Source organism: Erpetoichthys calabaricus, chromosome 2 (genome assembly GCF_900747795.2).
Source record: "Erpetoichthys calabaricus chromosome 2, fErpCal1.3, whole genome shotgun sequence".
NCBI classification, from domain to species: Eukaryota; Metazoa; Chordata; class Cladistia; order Polypteriformes; family Polypteridae; genus Erpetoichthys; species Erpetoichthys calabaricus.
The window spans coordinates 40365163-40378448 of NC_041395.2; the positions used below are offsets into that span (position 1 = coordinate 40365163).

Here is a 13286-nt window from a genome sequence, read left to right on the forward strand (position 1 = left end):
ATGGGTTTACACGGCCACATAACTTTGGAGATGCTTATAACAGAAAACAATATCACATACAAATAACATAAGTTAAGCAGCATGCATTATAAATAGTTGCAGAATAGCAAATGAAAGTGTGTGTGTAGCATGTACCGTACATACACACAAAAAAACACTCACAGCTTTCTACAGTATAAGAGAACACACAAATAAGTGAGTAAGACGGGGTAAAAAATGCTTTGGTAGGGCTGTGGATCTGGGAAAGAAACCGTTTAGGTGTCAGTTAGTTTTAATTTTAAGTGATGTATAGCACTTATTAGAGGGGAATCTTTGGAACAAGTTATGACTTGGGTGAAATGAGTTAGTGGTGATGATTTTGACATGGTTTATGACACTAGATGCATATAGGTCGGCAGATGAAAGAGCACAGCCAATTATTTTTCTTAGTAGACCTCACAACAGGCTGTTATTTATTTTTGCAATGGATCGTAGCTGAACCAAACCAGACAACAATAAAGAATGTGATCACATTTTCAGTTTTGGCTTTGTAGAATTGTACTATGTTGGGCTGTGAAATATTTAATTTCTGTAGTTGGCTTAAAATGTACATTTGTTGCTGAGCCTTCTTGGTATTGTAGGTAGTGTCCTAGCTGAGGTTATCTTTATAGTTATACCTAAAAATTGGAAGGATTCAACCATGTTGACTGCAGAGTCATTCATTTCCAGTAGGAGAGGTGGAAACCGCTGTTTGCAAAAGTCATTTACCATTTTCACTGTCTTGGTAGTATTGAGCACCAGGTTATTTGTAGCTCATCAAGACACTGGATGAGTCACCTCCTTTCTATATGTTGTTTCACTACCATTAGTAATGCGTCCAATAAACCTCATAATAATACATGGGTGAAAGGGGAAGAGCTTTTTTAAAAGGGAATAATCCACCCAAAAATTATAATTTTTTTAAACCGGTTACAACTTCTGTGTTGTTTATAGATAGATAGATAGATAGATAGATAGATAGATAGATAGATAGATAGATAGATAGATAGATAGATAGATAGATAGATAGATACTTTATTAATAGTGATTGCTAAGGGGAAAAAAATTTTAATCCCATATTTTAATGAAAAACGGAGATAACAATGTTTCTGGTATAACTTCAATGGGGCCAGTAGGGCCCTATATTTAAAAACAGGAAATAATATTAAAATGTCCATGAAAATTTCAACTTGTTGCATACTCCACTTGCCAGATGTGTAGATGTATGCGCAAAACATCCAAAACACGTTTTCTTTATATTCAAATATTATTAAATACGTCTGATAAAAAGGAATAGTACATAAAAGTGAAACACATTTGAGTGAATTAGAGCTCTGGCATTGAATACTTGGCTCTTTACTATGAAAGAGGGACGTCAAAATGTTGTTTTTTTTTATTTAGAAGGCGTTGTTAGAAAACTTTTTTTTTTATTATAAAGTCTTTTGGTTTTGGCTTTTTGTATCTTTATAAAGTAGAGTTCACTTAGCACTGGAGTATGAAATAATTTAACAAATACTGTCAAACCCAATGATTCCAATTCCTGGTTGTGCAGAGCGGCAACATGGAACACAAAGCAGGAGTGGCATTTTCTTACAGCTTATAGTTATGCTAGCATGCACACTTACAAGTGGCCAGTTTAAAATCTCTGGTTACCCTAATGCACACTTCGTGATGTGAGAGGAAAGCGAGTTCACTGAGAAAAACACAGATGTGGAGAGGATGTGCAAACCCAATACAGACAATGACTGGATAAGGGTTTCCAATCTAGGATGCCTGGATCCTTGAAAACATTCATGCTAACTGCTATGCTACTCTACCTACTATGCTGGATTATTCACCCAGTAATACGAGACATAATGTGGAGTTAAATCATTGTGAGATAAATTTTATCCTATGGATATATCTTGTTACAATAGCAATACTTTGTAGTATGAAAGGAAAAGAATATTCAGGTGTTTGTTGTCGTCTTCTTCTTTCGGCTGCTCCTGTTAGGGGTTGCCACAGCAGATCATCTTCTTCCATATCGTCCTGTCTTCTGCATCTTGTCCTGTTACACCCACCACCTGCATGTTCTCTCTCACCACATCCATAAACCTTCTCTTAGGCCTTTCTCTTTTCCTCTTGCCTGGCAGCTCTATCGTTAACATCCTTTTCCCAATATACCCAGCATCTCTCCTCTGCACATGTCCAAAGCAATGCAATCCTGCCTGTCTGGCTTTGACTCCAAACCATTCAACCTGAGCTGACCCTCTAATGTTCTCTTTTCTAATCCCATCCATCATCATACCCAAGGCAAATCTTAGCATCTTTAACTGTTCCTTCTTAATCTTTGTCTCCTGTTTTATTGTCAGTACCACCGTCTGCAACACATATAACATAGCTGGTCTCACTACCATCTTGTAGACCTTCCGTTTCACTCTTGCTAGTACCCATCTGTCACAAATCACTTCTGACACTCTTCTCCAACCATTCCACCCTGTCTACACTCTGTTCTTTACCGGTCTTCTACAATCCCATTAACTCTGTACTGTTGATCCCAAGTATTTAAACTCATCCACCTTCCCCAGCTCTACTCCTTGCATCCTCACCATTCTTCTGACCTCCCTCTCATTTACACACATGTATTCTATTTTGGTCCTAGTGACCTTCATTCCTCTCCTCTCTAGAGGACATCGCCACCTCTCCAGGGTCTCTTCAATCTGCTCCCTACTCTCATTGTTCTTCTTCTGGCTGCTCCCGTTAGGGGTTGCCACAGCGGATCATCTTCTTCCGTATCTTTCTGTCCTCTGCATCTTGTTCTGTCATACCCATCACTTGCATGTCCTCTCTCACCACAGGTGTTTGTTGTATAACCTAGAAATTAGTTGGATTAGACCATCGAATGGTGATAGACCAAAGCTGAGGATTCATTAGTTCCATGGACTTACACCTGGAAGGGTTCACAGTTTTGGCAGTACCAGGTGAGATTTTTGAGGAGGAAGAATAATATAAATTCATAAAGTTAACCTACTGTAAATATTTCACTACCTTTGTATTGCCCATTATCTTGTCAAGTGGGCCACAAGCATTGGTGAAGGACTAGAATAAGATTTACCTTAACTGAATTCAATTTAAAATAACTGAAACCTTTTTTTATATAATCCAGGCATGGATTTGCCAGAAGTGGCACTGAATATGGACCATTAACTGATCTACCTGACTGGTCATTTGCTGGTGAGTTGACATTTATGTTCTTTTATAATGGTAAAAATCATTACAGTATTCACAGCTGATTCACAGTTTTTAGTTAACTTCAGTGATTCTTTTATTTCAGACGGCCGACCAGCACCACCCATGAAAGGGCACATTAGGAGGAAGCAAGAAAGAGCAGACTTTGCGGTAATTGTCCATTTGTAACCATTTTTTTTTTTTTTTAAGTCATACCAGCACTATGTTTTCATGGGTGGGGCCTTAAGCTACAAAACAACCCTGAATTTCTTCCACATCCATTGCATTTGACACAAGGAAGTAAAAACACCAGCATCCTGCAATTTTCAAAATGCCCTAGTTCCAAAACTGGTGCTTTATCACTTCACTCTTTAGATAGGGTCCCAGTCACTCTAGTATTGACTAGGGAATCCATTCCCGGATGGGTTTATCCATTCCCGGGAATTCAGGAATCCCGCATATCATTCCCGGGAATCCCGGGCTTCCAGGGATGACACAGTGCACGGGCATCTCACATGTGAACGGTTTTAGAATGACCAACAATTATTTTTAATAAAACTACTGCAGTATGTTGACACAAATAAAAGACTAACCTTATCTACAAGCAGTTCATGCTGTCATAGAAGTACATGTATCTTTAGTTGCGGTAATAAGAGCATAGAAAGCACAACGTCCTCACAGGTGGTGCAGTGATAGTGCTGCTGCTTTGCAGTAAGGAGACTGTGGAAGATTGTGGGTTCGCTTCCTGGGTCCTCCCTGTGTGGATAGCGCTTTGAGTACTGAGAACAGCGCTATATAAATGTAATAAGTGAATTATTATTATTATTACTAGACAAAGAGCCCGTTTCGACAACGTAAGATGAAATGGGCACGAGTGGAATAGTAAGTAATAAGTATAAGCACCACAAACCTGATATAGGTGTATTGAATGAATGGAGCTGTAGTCAAAATCGCCTTTCAGGCCTCTAGAGCTTTAATCGAAGTCGCCTTTCTCTTTGAATTTTTGCGGCCGTAAATCCGCCGCCTGCCACGATGTTGGTCGAAGTCACCCTTCTCTTTGCATTTTCGCGTCCATAAATCTGCCGCCTGCTGCAATGTCGGTCTCGTAAGGTTTTTCGGGCAGCTGCGCAGAAGGCGATTGCGCATTCGGCTTCGGACATGCGCAGAAGGCGACTGCGCATTCGGTTTTGGACGGACGTGAGTGAGTGAGTGAGTGAGTGAGTGAGTGAGTGAGTGAGTGAGTGAGTGAGTGAGTGAGTGAGTGAGGAGACTGGCAAATTATATATAAGATTATTATTAACATGTTCAGCGTGCGGTCGTCCATGCAAGAGCGCACCTTCGTGCCGAAGTACGCCAGCTGCTGAGAAAGCACGCTCTGCCTCCACTGAAGTAGGGGGCACAATCATCAGATACTGATAGACTTGTTCTAAACAACATCCGCGCTTGCCGTTGCACTGAAACACCACCATTTCAGCTTTTACTGATGCATCCAGTTTCTTGTCATCACTCTGTCATGGCAAGTTTCTTGGCACAGATAATGCGGATGCAACAGACTGACGCATTGCAATTGCAAGTTGCTGTTCAAAGCTGTTGTCTGATGAAGTGCAAGCTGCAGCAATGGCGGCAACTTAATTATTTTCAACGATAACTCTGTTATTTCTTGATCGATTTTTACACTTTTACACGCTATATATGCGAGCTTGGCCGTTCCCGTTTTGCCAGGAATTACAGCAGTTTCATTCACGGGAATGAAAAATGTCCGGGAATCGGGAGCCCAGGAATGGATTCCCTAGTATTAACTGCTTTGTAATTATGTATAGGAGTACGTCTTGTCAAATAACTGTACACCTTTCTCCATCTGATCATTCACTGTTTATTCAATTCCTTCTCCCTGTTTGTATTTTTTATGTTGCAATTTCTCTGTTATTATTTTTTATCCACGTATTCACATATTATTTGCATGACATTGATATACAGAAATACAGCGCTACCAAAAATTATGTATGATAAAAATAAAAGAAATAACCTGTAGCCTTGTATTATGTTTTGAATGAAAAGACACTATACCCTTTTCGTTTTGTTTAGTTCTTTGTATTTCTTATTCTTTCTTTGGAACTTTCTTTCTCTCTCCTCTAATCTTCCTCAATCTGTTTGGCATAGTTCTGGTTCCTTCTTAAGTATGTTGGCATATAATGATCGAAAAACACCTATTACAAAAGCCCATGTCTGTCTGTCCAGCTGAAACAAATCGGGCCACCTGTGGACCAATTTTTTGTGACACCCTTATTCTTCAGACAAATTTGTCGAAACAGTTCAATTTTCCTCTAGATATCTCAAACAGAGATATATAAAGTTTTAAAATTTCTAAATTTCCCATTGAAAAACATTGGCAAATTTGCAAACTCATACATCTTAAAATGGAGAAGCGTTCTGTGCAACTGCAACTAGGAAATTTACTTTTTCAATTTTATCTTGAGTTGCAGTTGCCTGACCTTGTATATATTGTGCATATTTTCCTGTCTTACTCGTCTGGCAGCTGCTTGGATGCCCAATGCAAGTGAGTCAGATGCTGGGAAGAGCACACATACAAACACCTCACAGTGCAGCGCCCATCTCCTGCTGTTTTAGGGAAGTTAATTGGTAGAATGCTGAAAATGTAATTTCTCTGGAAGTAAGCGGAAGGGGAAGCAATTTTATAAGCATATATAAGACTGAATTGATTACCATAATAATCTACAGATAGTATTAGTTCAAAGAACCAATGTTATCTACCTGCAGGTAAATGGTGTTTGAACTAAGTAACACAGGAAAAACACAGGTTTAAAAATGGACAGTGGTGTTGGGAGGGAGGGGGCTTCCGTGGCTTAAGCCCCTGATCTTTCAGTCCCAGATATATGTGAACAATCATGGTGAGCCCCTGATCTTCTTGCCTATTGTGTGCTATTCGTATACACTTTATACAATAAATCAGTTCCTTTTCAAGTTCTTACTTATTTGTATAATTTTAATGGATTACTGTGTTTTAACTAATATTAATAGCTAGATGGGGAACTTATTTCACTTCCTTTTATCCTTTCATAGTTTAATATTGACTCATTTTTATACTAGTCTTGTTCATTTTGTATTAATAGAGATTTTCCAGTTTTTAATTATTGGATACTACTGTGTTGGGTGTATTTTCAAAAATTTTATGTTGTAGAGAATTGAACAACAATTAGTAACAGACCCTACACCTCTAACACACATCAATCAATGCCATTTTTACTTCACTTGAATTGCAGTTTGCTGTGTATATAAGCTAAGGAGCCACCACAATCCTATTTGTGCTCCATTTTTAGCCCCAATGTAAAGTGCTTTTAAAAAGCATGAAGTTAGTGTAGTCTGCTAACATATGGAATTGCATCCTTATGTTGCTGTTACTTTTGAATATGACTCATTGTTACAAAACTACTTAATAAACAAAAGTATAATAACTGACTCTTAGATGAAGTAAATAAAAAATGTGAAATGCTCCAACATTCATATTCATTAACTTAAGTTGATGAACGCATCTGAATGTTACTCCATGTGTACATTGTCTAACATGTTTATTTTGCTTTGTATATCACCAAAAATAAAAATGTACAGTACTTGCCACCACTTATTTTGCACAATTTAGTTTCAGCAAAACTTTTCACCAGGGGGCACTGTTGACCTTTTTTTAACATGAAAGTTTTGTACCCGCACTGTAAAGGTTTATTCAGAAATCTTCTTGATCCATGAAGATTTAACTTTTGCAGATTATCACATTGAGACTTTTTGTAATGTCAAATAAACACTTGCAACAGATATCTGAATGAACTGTTTAGCCCTATTTCCACTTTGTTCTTTTTATGGGTGACACAGTAGCATGGTGGTTAGTACTTGAGTCCTTTACCTCCAGGAGCCTGAGTTACAGCCATGGACCTGTTATTGCCTGTGGGGAGTTTGCACTAATTTCTCCATCTTTTACCTCTTGGCAATCCTTTATTTCTCCCCTACATCCCAAAGATGTACATGTTATGTTATTTGGTGAAATTAATTTGTGTGTAGTGAGTACCCTGTGTAACGGACTGGTGCTCTATCCAGGACTGTTTCCTGCCCTGCACTGCATGGTGCCAGGTTAGACTTGCTCTACTTTAAGCTGGTGCAAAAATGAATTGATTCATTTACTGAATTGACTTATTTAATTTCAAACATTCACTAATACTGAGACAATCAAAACAATACTCAACCTTGGTGCTTGCTTTTGAGGGTTATCAGGAACCTGCAGTACCTGGGGAACAGCCAGACAGACAGAGAACTATGTTCATTCCATAGAGACAACAACTGTTGACCCCAGGTCTCTGGCCCTGCGAGGCAGCAGTTCTAACTTCAATTGTGCTCATTGCTTTTTTTTCTTTTTTTTTTTTTTTTTTTTTTGATATTCAAATGGCTTACTTGCACTTTTTAAACCACAAGTCATAGTACCTTTTTCATTCTTAAACAGTATAAGTTCTACCAGTTTAAATGACTTACTCAAGGTTACATAGTGAGTTGATGGTAATAATTGAACTAGCAGTCTTGTGTTTTGTAGTTCAGCATTTTAAACAGTGGACCATAAAACCAGCAGATTTTTTACTTGTGGGCTCTTAGCTACGTGTAATTGCATTTTGCGGAGTAACGGCTTGAATTCACTTTCAGCAGAGTGGCGCCATCTCCTCCTGAGAGTGACTCTGCAACATTTACTGCACCCTTGGGTCTCCTCGTGTTCTACCAATCAGAAAGCACAAACAAGTATGAAGGTTATCTTGCAAGTTATAGTTTTTGCAGGACTCAACAGGCCTGCCTGCTATTATATGCAATGTTTATGTGCTTTTTTAATGATCCTAACAGATGGGAATCTCTGCTCAAGAAGCATTTTTAATATGAGTTGGGCCAATTACCTATATTGCTATAGTCTTAGCCCTTACTTTCTCAATTGAGTCTTTTTCCAAGCTGTTCTGGTACTTTTTGCTGTGAATAATAAAATGCTTCAGGTTATACAAGGGTTATGTTTAAAGAGAACCCACAATTTTTTTTTCCTTTTTCCAACTCCTGAATTACCATGCAATAGTAAGTACAGAATGTCCCTGTACTGTAGTAACATGTCTGGCCTTATCTGTTGAGTTTTCTCTCTGCAGAATGTGCCCTTTCTACTTACTTTGTGCATGCACTAACATAGCTTTACCCACAGGTTGCCATGATTGATATGTGCTAATGCTTAAAGTTTATTGGGAATGATGACAGGCCATTACAAAGATCATATGTTATGCTGAGAAGTAACTGAAGGCAGAAATTTAGACCGAAAGGCGCTCACTTATTTCATAACACAGCCGGACCTCATTCTTCTGCTCACACCCTTGAAACCTTTCCATAGCTCTTGTTTCAGATTTTAATACATCCACTATACTGCCCTGGCATTTGTTCATCTTATCATCATCTTCAGGGGTTCTTGAACGGATCTTTGCTTTCCCAACGTTTCAATAACAGTCACAGGAAATACTGCAAAGAGTGGATCTTTCAGAATCTTTTCTTGCTCTTTGCTGATCTCCATACCCCTGGGTATTCATGTGTTTTTACTTATTGGTTCTTTAGTTAACGGAGGCATGGTGATTGAGGGGTTAGTGCCACTGCTGTTGTCCTGGGTTTGAACTACGGCCTCTATAGCTGGTGCATGAATTCCACCATAGTCACCAGACACTGCTCTCCAGACGTGAAGTTTATGACAATTAAATGCAGACCCATATACCTCCCCCGTGAATTCAACGCCATACTGCTAACTGCTTTGTACATAGCACCAGATGCTAATGCTAGCTCGGCTCTGGGGCTTTTGTATGACACCATCAGCAGTAAAGTGAGCAAGTATCCTGAGGCTGTTCACATCATCTCTAGGGACGTTAATCATGCAGATCTGAAAGCAGTTCTCCCCAAATTCCATCAACATATAAAGGGTGCAACCAGGAGAGTTAAAACACTGGACAAGCTGTACACAAACATCAGACAGGGCTATAGGGCTAAACCCCTAGCATACCATGACCAGTCTGATCACACATCCCTGCTTCTGATCCCTGCATATACCCCTCTCAGGAAACAAGCTCCCACTATGACCAGGACTGTTACCATATGGCCCGAGGAGGCCTCCCAACAGTTGCAGGACTGCTTCCAGAGAACCGACTGGAAGGTATTCGATCACCAAGACTTGGAGAACCACACTACGGCAGTCCTGGATTACATCAGGTTCTGCACAGACAACGTCACCATGGACTGACACATAAGGATTTATTCCAACAGGATGACGAGGGAGGTCCAGAATCTGCTGAAAGCCAGGAATACTGCTTTCAGGTCTGGGAATGGGGCTCTTTACAGTGTAGCCAGAGCGAACCTGAAGAGAGGCATCCGAGAGGCCAAGGCAGCATACAGAAGGAGGATAGAGGACCATCTGAGGAGTAACACCACCAGGCAGGGTGTCCAGCACATCACCGGCTACAAATCCAGCAACTCCTTGGCCGCTGAGGGAGACGCTTCTCTGGCAGAGGAGCTGAACATCATCTTTGCCCGCTTTGAGGTGATACCAACAGCAGCTCCATCACAGCCTCCTATTCACAACTGCAACATACTCATGGTGGAAGAGTGTGAGCTGAGGCGGGTGATGAGGAAGGTGAACCCAAGGAAGGCTGCTGGACCCAACGGTATGGCTGGATGGGTGCTGAAAGACTGTGCGGATCAACTGGCTGGAATCTTCACTAGGATTTTCAACCAGTCCCTGTCCCAGGCCACTGTCCCATCCTGCCTCAAGTCCTCCATCATTGTTCCGCTGCCGAAAAAATCCATCACAAATAGCCTGAATGATTTCCGCCCCGTGGCACTCACATCTGTCATCATGAAGTGCTTTGAGAAACTGGTGCGGAGTCATTTCATCACCTGCCTGCCAGCAGACCTGGACCCATTTCAATTTGCTTACAAAGCAAAGAGATCCACGGAGGACGTTGTGGCCACAGCCCTTCATGCTGCCCTGACCCACCTGGAGCAGCAGGGGTGTTACGTCAGACTGCTCTTTGTGGACTTCAGCTTGGCGTTTAATACCATCCTCCCACAATGACTGGCGTCCAAACTGATAGATCTGAGACTTCCATCACTCACCTGCAGTTGGATACTGGACTTCCTGTCTGGTCGATCCCAGAAGGTCAGGCTGGGTCCCCACACCTCCACTGCTGTCAGCCTCAACACCGGGACGCAGCAGGGTTGTGTGCTCAGCCTGCTCCTCTACACCCTCTACACATATGACTGTATTCCCACTCACCATAGCAACAAGATCATAAAGTTCGCGGATGACACAATGGTGGTCGGACTCATCTTGGGCAAGGAGGGTGAGCTGGTATTCAGGTACGAGGTAGAGCGGCTGTCAGAGTGGTGCAGAGCCAATAACCTGCTCCTCAACACCACAAAAATGAAGGAGCTTGTTATTGACTTTAGAAAAAACAAAACTGACATCCAGCCACTTATCATTGGTGGGGCCTGTGTGGAGAGGGTCCGGGTGTTCAGGTTTCTGGGCATTGAGCTGGACGATGACCTGATCTGGAGCGCAAACACCAAGGAGCTGCTGAAGAAGGCACAGCAGAGACTGTATTATCTGAGAATTCTCAGAAAGAACCATCTCCCCAAAAATCTGCCCCTTGCCTTTTATCACTGTTTCATAGAGAGTGTGCTCACGTATGAACTGTGTGTGTGGTACCGCAGCTGCACTTCCTCAGAAAGGAAAGCGCTCCACAGGGTCGTCAGGACAGCGGAAAGAACAATTGGTTGTACCTTCCCCACTCTGGAACAAATCTACAAGCAATAGACATTTCACAGGATTCATCACATCCCAGTCATTGCCTCTTCCAGCTTTTGCCATCGGGCAAGAGATACAGAGCAATGAAAACCAGGACAAACCGCCTTAAAAACAGCTTTTATCCGAAAGCAGTCATGGCCCTGAACTCAGAATAAAACTGCTCCATATCATTCTACCAATGTGCAATATAGACCTTAAGTCAACCAGTGCAATTTGTATATTTTGTAAAGTACTTTTATTACTGTTCGGTTTGTTATTATTTTCTCTTCTTGTCTTTTTAACTCTTATGCCTCACTCTGAGTCGACTGCATCTTCAATTTCATTGTTCCTTTGTAAAAGTGACAATGACAATAAAGTTCCATCTATCTATCTATGTGGAGTTTACATGTTCTTCCTGTTGTTCTTGTGTGGATTTTCCCCAGGTGTTCTCATTTTTTCCCCACATTCTAAAGTTAAGCTGTATTGATCCACTGCAAATGATTGTTTGATTGTGTTCAGTTTTGGCTCAGCACCTTTATTCTAGGACTGGTTCCTGTCTTTTGCCCAGTGCTACAGACCACTAGGCCCTAAACTGCACTAACAGAAGTGAATGAGCTTCATTCTTGAGGTGGTGGCCATAACCATCCTATTTAGCAGTTTTTAAAGAAAGGAAATGTTATTAATGTGAACTGAAGGGGATGCTAATGAGTAAGCCCCCAAATCCAAAGATGACTCGAGGAAGCCAAGAGTATAAAATTGTGAAATCTTTTATTATAGGAGAGGTTAAGCACAACAGGAAGAACAAAAAGTACAACAAAATGGCAAAAGTACTAAATTACCTCATGCCTTAAAAAGCCTACGTGTACAAATAAAAGTCCCCTGACTACCACGTGGTGTGGCTGGTCTGTTCACCCACAATCCTGCATCACCACAACCCACTAACCTTGCATCAGTTTACTGCACTGCTGTTTCTCTGGCTTCTGCTTCCCTCCATTTATTAATCCTTTGCCAAATACCCACCTTTCTTTATAGCCCCATCCTAACATCACCTTCTGGGTCACAATTGCTGAATTGTGCCATGAAGACAATTTGGTTACAGCTTTCTCTGCTAGGCTAGCCACTGGTGCTCCTGCAGTTCTGCATCCCAACCAGTATTTTAAGGGACATGTGTAGTTCATCTTCACCAATAAATGCATCATCAGTGCTTTCTGATTTGCCTCCAAGAAATAAGTGGATTGGATCAAAAGAAATGTCCTCCACTCTATGTTCACGTTTAGTTTGCCTATTAAAATTGGCTATTCTTATCATTTCAGAGGCGTGTTGTGCAGCTGAGTTCCCAGGTGGATGAAGGAATGCAGCGTTGGAGAAAGCAGCTGGAAGAGAAGGAAGTGGAAGAGAAACAGAGGACAGCCCTTCAACTTAAGTCTAAAGGAGCTCTACATAAACAAATAAAGAGCAAAAAATAAAGAGCAAGTTTTTGTAATAAAGAGAAGTGCCATACGCCTTAGCAGTTAAATTGTGCGGGTACCTGATGGCTGGCCTCTGATCCACTTAGCTTGGTGGGCCTTTTGTCAGAAGATTTAGACAGCAAACCAATATGTTGCTGGTTCAGTACCACTTCTGACAAACTTTGTTACTTAACCTGCATTGTATGAAATATCAAAATATTATAATTACTAGGCATTCCTTAGCAGATACCTATATGCAAAGCTGCAAGTTACTATGCATACAGTTTAAGTGATAAGAAAGAACCAGAACAAATTGATCTGTAAGTCACTTAGAATGGGGGAAGTGGCTACATGCAGTAAATACCTCATGCTTAAGATGGGCCATTTAGCTTTTCTGTTTTTTTCCTGATTAAATTTAAAACACATTGCAGGCAAACAAATTTCCAGTGTGAGAGGAAAGTAGTCAGCTTTCTCTAACATATGATTCCACTTGCCCGGAAGTGTCTTAAGCCTTATTGCCAATCTGCTGGCTTTGCAAAACAAGGTGACTCACAACTTTGCCTTAAAGCAGTGTCATTTAACTGCCACATATTGGACAAACAAAGAAACGCAGTGTAGTATAATGAGTGAATCACCTTTTCATTTGAAAAGCAAGCATGAAAATAAAATGGAAGCTGATTTATTCAATATGTCCACACTGTAGTTGAATAAAGGGCCACTGGCTAGATAAGCTTTAGTGTCAGCTGTTTCAGAAACTGAAATAA

At 40.8% G+C, this 13286-nt stretch overlaps 1 protein-coding gene across 1 annotated transcript in view; it reads left to right on the forward strand.

Annotated features, from left to right (window-relative positions):
* mrpl52 (mitochondrial ribosomal protein L52) overlaps window positions 1-12541 on the forward strand; it is a 47233-nt gene extending 34692 nt beyond the window's left edge. Inside the window, exons 3-5 of the mRNA XM_028793648.2 lie at window positions 3164-3231; window positions 3332-3396; window positions 12388-12541. Coding sequence (XP_028649481.1) covers window positions 3164-3231; window positions 3332-3396; window positions 12388-12540 — 286 coding nt within the window. The 3' untranslated portion in view covers window position 12541. The remainder of the gene's footprint in view (window positions 1-3163; window positions 3232-3331; window positions 3397-12387) is intronic.
* The last annotated feature ends 745 nt before the right edge of the window (window positions 12542-13286 follow it).